Here is a 17807-nt window from a genome sequence, read left to right as displayed (position 1 = left end):
GAAGCAGGAGATTATCAACAGCTCAGAGGAAACAACAAGATAAGCTGATCAGGAAGGCCAGCTCTGTCCCCTTGACCCAGTGCCAGTGGTGGGAAACAGGAGAACTGCAGCCAGACTGATATGTCTGCTGGACAGTGTTTCTCCCCCATGCATGACATTGTAACAGCCCTGGAGAGCTCCTTTAGTGAAGCTCATATAAGCGGATGCATCCAAAATGCACAGAGGTCTGTTATGAGGAGCACTGCTCCAACCCTAATAAACAAGCTATAACAGATCCTATTAATTCTGTTGTTTTATTTTATTTGTAGAAGCACATTTAGTGGGCAAAGACATACACATTTTGCTGTGCTCCTGTACTCATTATGCAACATAAATCTGTGTACTCTGGGAGGTAATGTACAACATGTAATTTACTCTCAGAGTTCAGGGTATATCTTTCCTTTTATTGCAAAAGTTTTGTGTTTTCAAATGAGTGGAGCTTAGTTTGTTTGATTTTCCTTTTCATTTTGATAGTTTCTCTATTGATGGACAAAAATCAGTCCTGATTTAGGTACTGTGAATCCTAAAAGATTCTCTCAAGGCATTTGGCTTGGATATCAGCAACTGTTACAGTGGAAAGCTGTGAATTTGCCTTTTTTAGATCACATTTTAAATGTTACTGGAGTTTTGTAAAGAACCATTATCCTCTGTGGTATTTTCTTTTGTTATATATATTAACAATGAGATATTAGTAATAACTACTATCTCAAATAATAATTTAAAATTACTTATGTGGTTCTTTTTGCAGGCCATTCTTCAGTTTACATAGCTCATTTCAGAATAATAAAAATTTAAACTGTTAATTTCTATGAAAATGATTTGTGCAAATTTCCTCTTTTCGAGTCCCATCTTTGTACACTAGAGGGCGCACAAGTATTTGGATTGGAGATGGACGAGCCCATAACAGAGTAAGAGCTTAGTATTCAGGATTCTGCATTAAACAGCAGTAATACGCAAATGACTGTCCTTTCTTAGGTTTTCATGTGCTTTCTCTTAGCTACAAATGGCACAAAAAGTGCCGTTTTATCAAGAAATTATTTCTGAAATGGAGCTTGTTCGCAAAGTGGATGCTGAATCTGGCGCCTCCTTGTGTCATTCCGGAGAATCACCGTGTTGTAGCCGTAGCCAGCCAACAAACGACCTGCTGGGTAAACAACAGTGGATGCCTCGGAAGGCAGGAATGGGAACTTCGTACAGGGCAAATAGTGAGACTTTTCTATCTTGTTAAACGGGATCAAAATATATAGCTCCTCTCCAACCTTCTGAAGGTCGGTTGGATGCCGCGACGAACCAAAATGGCTGAATATATTCGAGTATTTAAGAAGTAAAGTGGAGCTAGCCTTAGCTTAGCTCGCCGCTACGGAGGGCCCGCTGCCGTCGATTTTGTCTCTCGGCTCTGCTCGGGACTGTTGTCAGTTTCACAATCCCTGCTACAACCTCCCTCCGGTCGCGATCTCATCGTAGGCCTGTCCGGTTGCAGCTCGGGTTATCATCCAGATAAGTGTCCATTTGAAACGCTCGACTCCTATTTTCTTCACGATTTAACCTCTCATGTCACGAAAAGGACAGTGACACATTTTAAAATCAGGACTTAGACCCAGGTACGTGTTGTCTTTGTTGTCTTCTGTCTGGAGCATTTTTGCCAAGCTACATAGCTAGCTGTCTACTTTGATTTCTGATCTTTATAGACCTGTTTTGTCATTGATAATGTTCAGATTGTAAGGTTTAAGTGTTAACTCGGCCCTGGCTTCTGTCACTTTAGCAGCCTTAATGGGACACACACAAGCGGGCTGTAGATAGGTTTATTTTATTCTCATTAAAAAGCGTTGTAGAAACTAGCCTCAGTTTGTAACTCAGTTTATTTCCCCTCGCTGTGTTTCTGCTGGTCTAATCTCAGACAGAAAGAACAGAGGACAGCAGATCTAGTAGGTCTCAGCAAACAGGCTCAGTTGAATAATTGAACTGGATTACTGTTACAATTCCTGTAAGTACATGCTTTTGTTTTTTTGTTTTTTTTGTTTTTTTTTTACAGGCAGCCTGTACTGTTTTTATTTTGTAATGACACACCAATCTCCTGGTTATAGTTTACTGGTTATTAGAAATCTGTGTCAACCCTCTGCCTGAATGCTTTGGGATCTTTATTTCCTCTTTGGGGCCGGGTCGTTGCGCAGTGGCATCTGAGGACCCCTTGTTGACCCTGGACACCCCATAATAGAGGAAAGAAACATATCCGGATGCGCTTTTGACTACTTTATTTGGACTAAATTGTTGCCCAGACCAACATAAACCCTGCATCCCTATGTCTCAGGAGTCACATCTTCAGGTCAAGTGACAGCCGGCATGCTGCTATGAAATTAGCTGCAAAAGAGGAAAGCAGTGACATTGCCTTGTGTGCATTTCCCCCTCCCCATGACTGCAAATCACACTCACACTGCAAAATACTTCAACATCATGCACAAATGTACATACTTAGTCAGATGGCCTGCACCAAATGTGATTTGACATTTTGTGTTTCTCTGCTGCAAAGAGACGGTGAGTCTAGATTAGACTGACTGTATCCAGTTGTACTCCTGAAGGAAAAACAAGTGTGAGGTCATTCATGCTACAGTTTATTACTAACATACTCAACAAGAAGGCTTTGTAATGCGTCTGATGCAAATGAAATTCCTGTCATATGTCGAGACACTCATTGCAGCTAATATCCCCCCCCCATTGCTTTGAATTTGTCCACAACACAACGGTGTGCCGGGGACTCGGAAAGCACGGGTTTTGTTTCCTTATGCGTTACATCACTTGAACTTCCAGGTGGCTACATAGTCGTTGGTACACGATGTACCTAAATCGCGTTTTGACATGGTAGCAGCGTCGCCTTGTATTCAGATTACATTGTGTAAAGCCGTGTGGTCTGTTACCACAGGCGTAGCGCACCGCTACAAGTTTAGAGGCACGTCACAATGAAGTTATGTGACTGTTTGCTGAAAACCACAGTGCGTTCATTCAGCGTATGGAACATCCTCAGCCAGATAACAGCAGGGAGATGCATGAAATGCCCTTTTATGGAATATTTAGTTGTTTTATCAAACAGTTTTTTTTTTTATCAGTTTCACCTCTTTTACTGTAGAAGTCTATACAGGCCCTAAACTGCTTAACCACAGTTTCACATGCCTTGCAGCATAATTGTTTAAAAAGAAGCACCCACGATTTGTCGTGTAATATTGGCGTATGTGAGATTTTATTTCAGATCGTGTGGAGTGATTACACCAGTTTCTTTAAAAAAAAAACCCTTATTGAATTGTCAAGTGTTGACAAAGTCACTTTTGCAACTTCTTGCCAGTTTGGAAGAAAATTAATCCAGGTTCGTCCTGACTGCCTCTTTGTGCTCATGGAATGAGATCGGAGCAGATTATCGCATATTTTACTGATTTTTAACCTCCTTTTTTTTTCTTTTTTTTTTTTTTTTTTTAAAGGTAAGGTCTTAACTTGAAAATGACGGTTTAGGGAGATCCTGATTTCCCTCTAAGAGCCATCCGGTACCATCCGGAAAGTATTCACAGCGCTTCACTTTTTCCACATTTTGTTATGTTACAGCCTTATTCCAGATTGTATTAAATGGATCTCTTTCCTGAAGATTGTATGCACAGATTCCCCATCACGACACTAGGGAAACTTTTTTCTTAGACTTTTGCAAGTCTATTAAAAATAGAAGACAAAGACATCACTTTGAGATAAGTATTCAATGCTCTTGCTTAAAACTTTGTTGATCAAGTACAGCCTTTTTGAATAGGATGCCACCAGCTTAGCTCACCCAGCTTTAAGCAGTTCCTCCCGTGCTTCTTTGATTCTTTGTGGACTGGGGTTTATTTGTGCAGCCATTTTCAGACCACACCAGAGATGTCCAGTTGAATTCAAGTCTGGACTCTGGCTTGGCCATTTCAGGACATTCACAGGTTCTGAAGCTGCTCCTTCGAGGTCTTTGCCATGTGTTTTAGGTCGTTGTCCTGTTGGCAAATGAACAGTCTCACCAGTCGGAGGTCATTAGCGCTCTGAAGTGGGTTTTCATCCACAGTGTATTCATCTCCCCTCTGTCTTAGTCTGCCAGTTCCTGCTGCTATAAAACATCCTCATTGCTCCATGATGCCACCACCGTGTTTCACTGTTAGGATGACGATGAGTCTTGCCATTCGCACCAAAGTTTTCAATCTTTGTCTCATTAATCAGATAATTGTGTTTCTCATGGTCAGAGAATCCTTCAGGGGCCTTTTGAAACTCCAGACTGGCTGCTGTGTGCCTTTTCCCAAGAAGTGGCTTTCATCTTTATCCTGCAGGCCTGATTAGCGGATTGCTGCAGAGATGATTGATCTTCTAGAAGGCTCTCCCCTCCTTTCCTCTGGGGCTCGGACCATCGGGTCATTGGCCAACTTCATAACGAAGGCCCTTCTCCCCTGATCTCTCAGTTCAGATGGCCGGTCAAAGTCCTGCTGGTTCCAAACGTCTTCTTTTATGAGTGATGGCCCTTCAGAGCAGCAGAATTATTTTTCTGTACCTCAGCCCTGCCTCAGACAATTCCTTTGAGTTCATACTTGGTGTTTGACCTCTAACCTGTCATCTATTGGACCTCATGTAGACATCAAGAATCAAGTCCAACCAACTGAATTCACCACAGGTGGACTCCAGTTAAGCTGTAGAAACATCTCAGTTTTGAGATTCATTGCAAAGGCTGTAAATACCTACTTAAATGTTATTTCTAGGTTTCTGTTTTAATTCATTTGCAGATATGTTTAAAATGTTTTTCACATTGTCATAAGGGGGTGTTTGTGTGTGGATTTCGGGGAAAGAGATGAATGCAATTTGGAAAGAGGCTGTAACGTGACAAAATGTGGAAAAAATGAAACCTTCTGGACAAAATCGGTCAAGTCAAAGACTTTAAGTACATGTCGTGAACATTTCTAAACAGAATGTATTTTTTCTTTCTGTATTACAAGACAAGAGAAAACCAAACATGTTATTTAGTCAGTTAAGCTTGTCAAGACGGGAATAATCTGTTCACATGTTGAGCAGTCAGTGCATTCCTTTAACAGCAGGGATAGTTTGAAGGTTTCCTCTGACCTCCCGCTTTTGTTTTCTTTCTTAATAGATTTACATGTCAGGACATAAAGTTAATTCAGCCAAGAACAACCCAGACTCATCACATTAACATGAACACGTGAGAATTACTTTTGTCAGTGATTCCCAAATTACCTAAAATCAACAATGGAGCAGTCAGATCAGCACTGACTCATCCTTTACCTCTGACTGAGCCTACGGTATTTGTTTTCTCTCTTTAATCAGCAGCATTGAGTCACACTGTTTTAGTTTGGACTCAGACAGAAGCGCTTTTTAAATGAACATATCGTTTTATATTTGACAGTGCAATGTACTGTTATGACTGGTTGGGTTTTTGGGCGGTCGCATTTGATTCATTCATAAAAATGTAAGAAATTCTTGATTTTTTTTAAATTATTGTTTTAAACATGTCAATGCAAGTGACTTTTTTTTCAGTTTACGTTGAAAAAATGTTTTTTTTCTGATACAGTAAAGCTTTTGTTATCTGTGAGACATAATCATTAAAATAAATCCCTGACGTAAATCCCTGCGACTGTAGTGATTTTATATAACGTGAGTTTCACTTTTGTAACCAAACTACTGAAATAAGTTGACTTTTTATTGATATTTACCTTGTCGTTTCCATCCTAACAATCCTGACCTGTCTCTTCACGAGTCATTAATGAACAGAGCGTCTTCAGTCAGAGGCTTCTTCAAATTTGCTGCTATACGGACTGCTACATGAGATCCTTCCTGACCACAACCATCACCATCTATCATAACTCTTTGAAGAATCTTGAGTTACAGCAATATTCAATTTCTCTTTGGGATCAATAAAGTATTTTTGATCTAAATTACTTGAAGGTATTTATGTGATTGACAAAAATATTAGATCAAGAGAATCTAATTCCTGCATCACAATGTTTAGCTAATTTGCAACACCAATCCCATGAAGGATCTTTAACAGGGAATGGGTTTTTTTGTTGCATTTTTTAAACTTATGTCTCTGTTGTAGGTTTTGTGAAATGCTGCGGACAAAAGCCTTGGATTTAATGTGAGTGTGTCTGGAGACAGCACTGCTGCCACCATGAAGAGTGAAGTGCCATCTGAGGCCTCTAGCAGACAGGAGCATCTGAAGGAGCCACTGGTGAACCCAGAGTCCATGGACGGCGCTAAGAACTTCCCCAACAACATGGAGGTTCTCGGAAAGGCGGCCAGCGACTTCGAGGCCCTTTGTGAATCCAGGCACCGGCCCCTGAGGGACACGGGGACGCACAGAGACTCGGAGAGGAGCCTGGCAGGGCGGAGAAAAAGAAAAGGGCAGCAGGCGGGGCCGTCGGACTGTTCGCTGAAGGAGGACCACGTCAGTGAGAACTCGCTGGCTCCTCAGCGGGCCAGAGTAGAACTTTTACCGCATCCCAGTGAGGACGAGCAGAACAACGAGTCGTCCTTCAGTGACTGTGCCTCTTCCCCGTCGTCCAGCCTCCGGTTTGGAGACTCAGACACCCTTAGTTCAGATGACGAGGGGGAAGCCGGAGCGACAGGGGGCCAACACAAGGCCCCTGCCCTACCACCTGGCGGAGGCGCCGCGGTCGGCCTGCGCCCCGGTCTGGGCCGAACTCGGGGTAGTCGCTCTCACAAGTGGGTCCGACCCGAGCCCGAGCCGGTGCTGCTGAAGCGGCCGTGCCTGAGCAGCCGGCGGCCGCCGCATCGGAAGCGCTTTGTGAAGACGGCTCCCGGCGGAGGCCAGCGGACTCAGAAGCAGAAGGAGCGGCTGCTGCTGCAGAGGAAGAAACGGGAGGTGATCGCACGGAGGAAATACGCTCTGCTCCATAGCACCAGTAGCTCCAGCAAAGAGCTCAGCAGTGACTCGTCCTCGGCGTCATCGACCGAAGCAGAAGACGAGCTGTATGTGGACGTCAGCAGCACCAGCAGCCAGCCGAACAGTGCTACTGTAGCCACAGGTAAGGACAAACCTTCCACTCACACCAGCAGCCCTGTTTGGTGCGTTTGGTACATTTTTCCAGAAAGTCTGGTTCGTTTTGGGAGGTGTGAAGGCAGAATTGGACTCTGGCGCGGCTCAAATGCATATGTGGATGCATCAGACCAGAGACCACTAAAAAAGCAGAAAACAAACTATAGCGTAGGGCATTCTGGGTAAATACAGCCAAAACAAATGCAAGAGTCTACTGCTAGCAGGAGAAATGACTTGTGGTCTTTAACCAAAGTCAAGAGAAATCCTACAATCCCTAAAATCTTACTCTACTCCATTTTTGTTTACATTTTGTGACGAGGCAGGTCTTCCGAGATTTTCATCTCGCTTCCTTTGGTGGTTCTTGGTGCAGCGCCACCACAGGTGAAGAGGGGGGCTAACAGGCTTTTCAAAGGGTTTGGAGTGTGAAAGCGAACCACACTAGCTAAAAATGTGACAAATGTTGCAATTTTTATCTCCAATCTAACCGAGTCCACTGGTCTGTCAGGTGTGAAAACACAAGTACAGATATGTCAAACACTCCATGCTTTACAGCTAAAGTAGATTTATGTTTGCTTAAAAGCACTGCTGGACAACATGAAAGGCCGCATAATGAGATAATTTATCAATAGAAAATAACACATCTGGCTACAAAGGTTAATACGCACCCATTGGAAGATATTATATGTAATGAACTGAAGTAGTTAAAATATATTCTGCATGACAAATGACTGATTTGATATAAGTTTTTAAAGCAGAATATTATAGATTGGCGCCTGATTTATCTGCTATACAAGTGCCTTAAAATCATAAAAAAATTTGATATAACGCAACATGATGGTGCTTTTATTTGTTCAAGTGTCTTCAAAAAGTGCGTCTGTCACATTAGTTACAGCTTTTATTTTCTAAGTCTGTCAGAAATTGTGACCTCAGATTCTCGCGTCGGTTTTCAGCTTTTATTTAAAGCGCAAATAACGCAATACTGTAAAAACTATGCAGTGAAAGGCGGAAGAGAAAACGGGCTGAGACAAGGTCGTGCAGCTTACAGCGATCAACGTGCTGCTGTTTTCGCTCGGCTCATACTGAGGGTCTTTGTGTCCGCACCGTGGAAGCAGGGTTTTCAGCTGTTTCACAAATGTAGTAATTGTAGAATAATTGATTGTGCTGGAAGAAATTGAGCGACTTAGCTGAGCTGTTTTCTGCTTTTAGTGTTTTATTGTGCCTGTGGCCACGGCTGCAGCGGCTCCGAGCGATTAGTGGAAACTCTTCTTACATCATCCAGTCCAAACAGATGCATCTGATATGGGACTCTAATTATTAACGGATACTATCAAAACCTGGTTTTAAAAAGGCAGATTTGATTCTATCCTAGTTTGGTGGGATAAATTAATTTTAATCGATGGATAAAATTTTTGAAGATTATTATTATTATTTATTTTTTTTGCACCAATGCACTCCTTGGGTTTCCATAGTTGGGGGTGACGTCAACACACCAGAGCAGCCATCTTGTTTTGAAAGGCGCATGTTACAGTTTTCTGTTTATTGGAACTTTGAATTCAGGTCAACTGGTAAAAAGGCCATTTTAAGATTTTAATTACGAGGATAAGGTCAAAATAATGCCATTGTAAAGATATACAGCGTCAGTGTTACCAGAATGAAGATGTAATGTAAGGAAAGTAAAGGAGTAATTTTATGAGAACTCAAACACGAAAAATAACAAAAATTTAAAGTGAGGAATGTTTTTGTAGACTTAAGTTATATGTTGGTATGAAGAAAATACTTGATCTTAACACATCATCACTATGAAATTATGATCAGTAGCAGGACTCTGAAGCGATTGTGCAATTCACTGAGCGTATTTCGAAGAAAACCACACAGACTGAGTTGCTCTTGATAATCAAGATCTAGAGATCTTGATAACTCTAGAAGGTTTTTTCTCAATGAAAAAACATTTGTTCTGATCGTTTTCAGAGGTTTTTCTGGTAAAATTGCGTTTTTATCCTGCTAATATCACGACAATGTTCTTGTAGTTCAATAAATGTTCTTTTAGCCTAGCCGTAATACGCCTTCGCACAATTGACAGAAGGGATTATTGAAATAAAAGACATTTTTTGAAAACATGTACTATCCTTTGAAATGTTTTTTTTTGTTTTTTTAAGAAAAGAAAGCAAGAAAAAATTTTTTTATCAGAGCTGGTATGAAAAAATGTGAGATTTTAATTAAATTGTAACTTAGCAAAAATGTAATGTTCAATGTTTTTTTTAGATTTTCATAAGTCTGACAAAAGCTGCAGCTTCTGTTGCCATATGTTAATGGCAACTGCTTCCCTCTGCTACAGTAACAGCTTTATGCAGATCAAACAACAACGCTCTGGTGTTTTTCTGAGCAACAGAGGATAATAAGCCCCACCTTTACTTTGGCATACTGTATCTCCTGTGTAGCCATTTAGCCTCGGTAATATTCCTGCTGCCGCGGCCCAGAGGGAGGATGGAAAGTTAGCTGCTCTCCCTCCGTGGCGGGAGGCAGGTGGGAGCAGAGCGAAGACGCTGCCGAGCAGCAGCCTTTCGCATAGAAACAGAAGGTCTCTGAGGAAAAGCGAAGCATTTGTTTACAGCAAGGAGGCGAGTGATGAAACCTTCCCTGTGAATGTCCAGCGCTGGAGTGGGTGTGCCAGATATTCAGGGAATAGCTCAGGCTTACCTGTAAGGCAAGTTTGATGTAAGTTATTGAAATCAGTGGAGATTAAGCACCTCAGATAACTCTCACTATGTTATTTTCAAACCAAGCAATGGCCCTAAAGTGAACAACATCTTGCTTTTCAATGTTTTTTGTAACCTTTTTATTTATTAAGCAAGGGTTTATAAGCCTGGTGGGCCAGCAGGCTTTACTTGAACCCCCACCAGGCTAAGCATTGCTTGTTTATTTATTAAAATAAAATGGTTTGAAGCACAATGACAATATAATAGGTATCTTTTTTATATATTCAATGAAACTCCCTAAGCACAGCCTGTCTTTACTGGTCTACACACTAACAACTTCAGCAAATAAGCTGACAAGTCACAGACAAAGAATCAAAAATTAGGATGAAACAACTGAAATGCAAAAAAATTATACTTTTTCGTGTTTGCTTTTGTTTTTAGGTAGTATTTATAATGTCTTCTAATAACTAGTCATATTTTCAAACTTTCTGCCAACTTTTTAAATCAAAAACAAGACGGGCCGCTGGCGGACTGCCCCAGCACCCCTGACTCTGGGCTTAGCGAGTTTTCTGGGGGAAACCCCGTTAAGAACAGTCGATGTCGGTGTTATTTGCTCAGCCAGAGTGAGGTGTTCACTTTCAGGCAGCCAGACCTGCAGAGGGTGCCTAGCAGCAGCTCTCATGAGAGCGTTGGGGCTAAAATCCTTGACTTCATGAGCAAGTCAAGGAGATGTGCACCGAATCAGACCTTACAGCACAAAGTAGAAGTTACTTCATTTTTATATTGCAAAGTAATGTCCTTCAGCGCACGTCTCATTAACTTACAGCGTTCCCCCTCTGTGACCTTTATTCTGACTTTTCTTCCTTTGTCTTAGATTGAGTAAGAGCAGCACTTGCAGTCCTTTAAATGCATGCTGTTTCCTCAGATTTTTACAAACACGCCTCACTGTGAGCTCTTTCAGAATGTGGGATGACAGTGATAAAGTGGGCAGCGGCAAAGTGCTTAAGATTTACACAAAAAGCTCAGTCTTGTTGCAGGAGTTTGACTCACACACCCAGCGAATGAGTCAGTAGCTCTCACTTACGCTGAGATATCGTGACAATAATTAGAAACAGGCCTGCAACTGTGAGAACTCAGATCTGTAACTGGTGCGACCACACTGTCACGCTTTCTGAAAGTAAGAAAATATGTTATTTGATTTATGAACTCCAAAGACTGCAAAAGTTTAACAAAATGTGTTCCATGTTTATACCCTTCTCACTTATTATTTATAGAAACTGGTCTACAAAAGTACTTATTCAACTTTTTAAGTTTTTTTTTTTATTATTTATTTATGTAAAACTAAAACACATTTCGGAGGCAAACATTACCGCAAGATTTATTTTTCTTTTTCATTGTTTTTAAGAGTTAGATCGCACGAAACAAAGACCTTCGTTGATGTGCCCTCGCCTCAGGTTTTGAAGTGGACCAAAATAAATGTTGAAGTTTCCTGGGGCAAGATACTGAACCACACTTTCAACCCAGATATTCCTCTGTAACCAAAACGAAAGCTGAATATACAGAGTGCAAATGCTCTGTTTAAAAAGACTAAAAAGTGAAGCTAGGGGCAAGAAAACTGATCAGGCAAATGCTGGATTAGTTTTGAGGGGAATCACAGCCAGGCTAGCAGTTATAACGGGTTCCTCGCCCAACTAGTCGGAGGGAAGCTGCCTGGTTGCTCCCTCCCCAGACAAGCAATGTAGTCAATGTGGTCGCTTTTACAAGGTGTTGAAAGTGTAGGAAAATGTATATAATATCGGTAAATATTGGTTATTGGCCATAACAGTAGTATTGGTATCGGATATGAACATTTTTACATATCGGTGCATATTTAACCCTTTCATGCATAGTGGTCACTACAGTGGACAGCTGTCTAAAAGCCATGTTCTTGTGCTTCTTGTGGATTTTTATGTTATAAATGCACACAGAGCACTGAAGTGGACACTAATACTTCATAAAATACACTATCAACAACTGGCCATCAGCTGCAAATGCAAGAAATTATTTTTGTTAAATCCAATATGGCCGACAGACAAAAAAAGCATGTCGACCGACCCGGTCCCTCCTTCTACTGTAGACATCAGGTAACCCCTACAGAACAATACTGCTGATGTATTTTGTCAAATATTTGGAGAATTTGGAGAAAATAACAATTGATCACCTACAAAAAAAAAAAAATTACAGAACTTTTTTTCCTACGTATCCTGACAGAAAGGATCATAATTCATGAAAGGGTTAATAACCATCTAATTCATTCAATAAAGAAAATAAGTGCTAGTTTTTTTTTTGTCTATGTCAACCAGCACTAACCAGAGCTCTGTCACGTTTCCAGTTATTCTCTGTAGGTTTATGTGAAAACGGTGTCTCATGTTTCCTGATGACGTGCCTCAACTGTAGCGAAACTATTTCTACCCCAGATCACAACCCTTCCCCCTCGGGTTTACTCCCACTGTTTCAACGTTGCTCCCACTTCTGCTGGTTTTTAAGAAACGATTTCTCTAGGCCTTCAAGTGCTCACCAATCACAATTACAAAATCAAGATGATGTTACGGCCACATGGCGACACGTGCGTCGTTTGTCTGATGTGTTGATGTCCGCTGGTGTGTTCAGGCGCTCTGGATGAGGATGTGGTGGTGATAGAGGCGTCTCCAGCTCCGGCAAACGCTGTTCCCGCCAGCGAGGAGATCAACGTCACCTCGACCGACAGCGAAGTGGAGATCGTCACCGTTGGAGACGGATTTAGGTAGGTGCTGGAGGGTGTGACGTTTCTGTTTGGTCGTCGTACAGCACACGTGTCAAACTCGAGGTCCACGGGCCAAATCTGGCCCGCCGTGGCTTTTTATGTGGTCCTAGAGAGCCGACATTAAACGGAGCTTGACTGCTTAAAAAATGATTTTATCAAAAGCAGTTTTTATCTTCATCTGCCCAATTACATCAATGTGAGAAAATGTTCAATATTATCTAATTTTAATAAGTTCTCATCGAATGCAGAGTCGACACCCATCAACATGTTAACAGATATTTTTATTGATACATTCTGCCACAACTGGCCTTTTGAAGACATTCTTATCTTGCTGTTGCCCAAAATGATAATGAAAATTGCTGAAGTCTTAAAGCATCAGTAAGCAATTGAATTTGATCAAATATGATTTTTGTCACAATGTTATGAAATGAAAACCTGAGCGGCTATTACAGCTTGGTGGTTGTACTTGGCTTCAAACCATGCAGCCCCTCTTCCTCCAGCTTTATTTGATTATGTTACCTTTTAATTAAACATAACAAGGCATCTGAACTCCATCCAGTTTAACCAATCAAGCCACGCTGATTTATTGTTTTATTTGCTTTAGCTAGTTTAGCTCTTGCAGCTTTGCTGATGCTGTTTAGCTTTAGTGAACATATTTCCCTCTTCCTAATTCCAGTAAGAATCGTTTAGCCCGAGTCCCTGTCAGGTCTATTTATGAGGTTATTGTTCGTCAATAAATGAACAATGAGCTCATAACTTCTTCCTTTATAGGTGTGAGGAACCAGTTTTAACTATTGTTTTAACTCTGAGAATAGATTTGTGTCCAGGCTCATTTTCCAAACTTCCACATTTCCAATAAACAGCGCTCATAAAAGAACATCTTATCTGTCTGCTCTGCACATCATATGAGGCATTTTATTGAATTACTCATAATAAACACTCTTTTCTTGACGAAATGCTTTCGTTTGGTTCAGGCTGAAATGGTTTGAGTTGTCTAAACTTATTGAGTTATTTCCACGATCTATCCAAACATCGCTCTTTATACATCATTCTTTTATTGAATAATTTAGAGGCTCCTGCTCTTTTCCCAGCTTCAGTTGTGTCCTTTTGGGAAGGAAAAGATTGCACACTGAGCCTCTGACTATTATTTTCTGTTTGTGGTGTGCGCAGGTGACAAAAAGACAGGATCCTCTCTCACTACGTTTTTTTTGTCTCTACTGTGTTTGTTCGAGTCTGTGTGATTATTTTCTGGCATGCAGCATTTTGTTTTTTATGCCATTCTGAAGTTTTATGAACTTGAAAGAAGTTCTGCAGCGTTGCGTTTGTGTTTATTAGTTTGCAGAATTGCTAATTTGAACAAGATGAGGAGGCTAAGTTGAAGGGAAGTCCCATGAGGATGCTTTGTTTTTGAACAACTAGATTGTCAATAATTACCGTTCTGCTTATAAGTTGTGTTGAAACAGCGGACAAAATATTAAAGAAATGAATTTATCGAGAACGAATCCAGGTTGTTAACTTCATCAACATGCTAAAGTGAAAAGCTGCTGATGTAACTGTTGCAACACACCACAAATCCATCCCACTGAACCCAGGACTTTCGTGCTGTATAAGGCAACGATGCACCACTATGCAGCCTGTCTTTTACCCATCATATAGAGCGTCATTATTCTGTCAAATTGTTCTTCTCTTCATTTCCCTCCAGCATGTTACGAGTCATATTTTCCCCCGTTCGTGTGTAAATTTCTGTTTCATTACTCCTTTTAATCTGTGATCCTGCACAAACATTTTCCTCTGTGGTCACATCTGTCACACGTTTTTTTGTCCCCTCACTTCTGTAACCACATCCCCGTTTCCATTTTAGCACCAAGTCACTAAGAATATATGGTTTCGGTTCCTTAAAGTTGCTACCCAGAGCCTGGACGGTCATGATTTGCCTTCTTTCCTGTCACTTTTCGGATCTCCTCTCTCACTAGATAACGTAGCGATGTGTCGAAGTGGGGGATGGGCACCAGTGGAGCAGGAGGGTGGAGAATCAAAGGCCGACCGAATGAGCAATGAAATCTCTGCTCATGCTGACATCGGCCCTGTTTGCTAACATGCATTCATCTGCAGTTTTTGTCACTTGTGTCTGTGTTAGTTTGTACTACAGTGTCTGATTCTGTGTTGGGATTTCATGTCTATATATTAGACGGTAAACTGTTAGAGTTGTGTGACATTTAAAAGCAGCTTTTTGGCATCATCGAGAAGCGAATGAGATTTATTTTTTAATAACTAACATGTGTCCTTCCTAGGGGTTCTTTCTAAGAGTAATGATTTGAATTATAAACATGTAAACTAGTGCAACAGAAGAAGTTTCTGTTAATTTGGCTGCACTTTACTTGTAGTTTCCACTGTTAATAAATAACAGCAGACATGTTCACCGGTCTCTGCTCAGTACATGAAAGACTTTGTTAAAACGTGAGCTTCGTTAGGTAGATTTTCTCCGTCTCCAGAAAGTGTAAGAAATCTTAAATCATGGTAAGAAAGTCTGCTGTGTAGCCGAGTGCCATGAATTGTTTACCACTCCTCACGCTGCTATTCCTGCCCTCCCTCCCCGTTGAACTCCCAAACTCCCAACCTTAGCTGTCATCAGCATCGGCCCCAGCAGCTTACTCCACATTGCCGCAGTACGATCAGCCCGTCGCTCTCCTCCCGTCCCCGGGGCCCGTGCCTCGTGTCGCTCTGCCCTGGCACCACCTCGGCCCTGCCAAGCCCCCTCCATTCCCATAGTGATCATATTTATAACGCCGTGTTTTCCTCTCTGCTGGCACCCCTCGTCCCCAGAGGTTCCCAGTGGTAAACAGATATTTACAAAATAATCCCAGGTCTGCTTAATTAGCGGCCCTTCCCTAGTGTCGAGCCTTGGCCCGTTGGGGTCGATCCAAAGCAGACGAGGAAGTCCAATTAGACTCCCCACTCATCTCCTCAGTCTCTCTCTACATCCCAGCCTCACTGCCGGGTTTTGTTGGGAGTCTGTTTATCGTGTCTGAATTTGCACCCTGGTTATAAGTTGTAAGTATAAGTAAAAGGTACTTGAGCTTCCTCTTCATACCACTTTGGTTGTGTATGTAAAAGGAAATGGATAATGTGAGCAGGTGGGAATTCCCCGTATTGCAAACGGCGCGAATAAAAGCATTTCCTGCCTCATGGCTGCAGAAAGCCAACTTTTTAGATTTATGAGAAAAACCATACTATTTATGTAATTTATATCATTACAAAGTAAATTTACATTACTGTAAGCTAATACAAAAAACAAACAAACTGTTTGAAATTAATGTTTTCTATTTTGTCTCATATTTAGTTCTCACATTTAGCAGCCTGGTCATTTCAAGTTTTTAAAAAGTAATTTTATTTTGGATTTGAACTGAAAACAAGCTAACAATCAGCTGCTATCTTCTTGAAATTGGGATGACGATTTTGCTTTGTGCATAAAAAGCGACAATATTTGCAGTAAATTCAGGTTTATTTCTGTATTTCCTTGAGGTCTGACCAGTGGACTCCAGTTTTAATCAGCCCTAGTTTTCCTTTACATGAACAAACGAACAGCGTAAACTTTGTTTTAACTCATAATAAAGAAGAAAGTAATAAGCATAGAAGACTAAACAATACAAAATAAAAAGGTTGCAAAACTTCAAAAATCATCTGTCACTAACGTTTATCTGATTTTTACCAAACACAAACATGTATCGTGTTTTTTTTTTTTTTTTTTGTCTTTGCAGGTTGAAGAATGTGGGAATTATTTTAGTTTTGATTAATTTAATAAACAGAGTAAAAAAAAATGTAAATGAGCCACTGACCTGCGGCTCACCGGTCAAAGTTTACCTTGGGACACAAAACTGGGTAACACTTTATTTGAAGGGGGTTGAATAAGACTGTCATGACACTGTCATAAACATGACATAACACCTGTCATGAACATGAATAAGCCTTCATGAATATTTATGACTGTTGTCATAAAGCGTCATTCGGTAAATTATGACACTTTTAAGTTGACATTATTCAAAATGTCTTTGTTATGACAACTTGACATTAACCAAGAAATCATTACTGTTTAAACTTTACCTTTAGAAATTAGGTAACTTTATGTTATTAAAGGTAAAGTTTAAACAGTAATGATTTCCTGGTTAATGTCAAGTTGTCATAACAAAGACAATTTGAATAATGTCAACTTTGTATTAAAAGTGTCATAATTTACCGAATGACGCTTTATGACAACAGTCATAAATACTCATGAAGACTTATTCATGTTCATGACAGTGTCATGTCAGTCTGATTCACCCCCCTTCAAATAAAGTGTTACCCAAAACTGTCTAATTTTAACATATTTGAATTTCCATTTCTGTAAGCTGGGGAATCAATTTAAAATGGTGACGCTCAGTGAAAAGAAGAAGTAAAGTTGTTATTTTACCACAGATCAGATCTCTGTTCCTTTAAACAAAAAACCAGAGCTGAGCAGACCAGCAGCACCAACTAAAGCAAAACCTCACCTTGGTTTGATCCACTGCTTATAAACTAAGATAATGAAACAAAAATTACGTGAATTTCTATTAGCTTCGCTACTAACGAGGTAGTGAAATAATTTATTTTGCATATTAAAGAAACATCTTTGCAGGCTACAAGGCTGTTAACATCTTTACAGCAAACTGCTAAAATGAAATATTAAACATCAAAATTAAGAGTCAAACCGCTCAATTTCCCACCTGTCTGCAAACTGAGCAAACAAGAAAAATTATGATTTTTAATTCGGATTTCTCATTTGATTAAATCGTTCTGTTAAGGTTTTCTCTCCACTCTTTCTCCTTTGCTGCTGGATATTTTTCAAAAGCGCCGAAGTCCCCTACCTCAACTTCTCCATGGCAGCGTGCTGCACGGCACTCCCACACAGCCTCCTGTCTCTCGGGGTCATTCCTCCCCCCTCTGCTCACCTGGCTCTTACCGCACCATGGAGGGAGCTGCGGCTGCTCCCTTGTTTCTCACCCCCGTCTCAGAGGCCGCGGAGAAGAGCAGCAGGAGCCTTTGAGAGAGAAAATTAAAAGAAAGAGGAGAACGCGGCGAGAGGAAGAGGAGGCTGACATTTGAGGGGCATGCAGGAAAATTAGGTGTCTGGGGAGCAAAGGGGAGGATTTGATGCAAGTTGTGCATTCTGAGTTCTTGTGGTTGAGCTACGCACTGATTTGTATTAATGTCTTCAATC

At 40.9% G+C, this 17807-nt stretch overlaps 1 protein-coding gene across 2 annotated transcripts in view; it reads left to right on the top strand.

Annotated features, from left to right (window-relative positions):
- The first annotated feature begins 1136 nt into the window (after window positions 1–1136).
- The window catches only part of rnf111 (ring finger protein 111), a 31177-nt gene continuing 14506 nt past the window's right edge, over window positions 1137–17807 (top strand). For both annotated transcript variants that reach the window (XM_088004305.1, XM_015009865.2), the window contains exons 1-3: window positions 1137–1640; window positions 6137–7085; window positions 12442–12574. In XM_088004305.1, the coding sequence (XP_087860431.1) occupies window positions 6209–7085; window positions 12442–12574 (1010 nt within the window). In that variant the 5' untranslated portion in view covers window positions 1137–1640; window positions 6137–6208. The remainder of the gene's footprint in view (window positions 1641–6136; window positions 7086–12441; window positions 12575–17807) is intronic.

This window comes from Poecilia mexicana, unplaced genomic scaffold (genome assembly GCF_051168715.1).
Source record: "Poecilia mexicana isolate PSO_F unplaced genomic scaffold, ASM5116871v1 scaffold_3, whole genome shotgun sequence".
Classification (NCBI taxonomy): Eukaryota; Metazoa; Chordata; class Actinopteri; order Cyprinodontiformes; family Poeciliidae; genus Poecilia; species Poecilia mexicana.
This window is presented reverse-complemented; position numbering and strand designations above follow the sequence as displayed.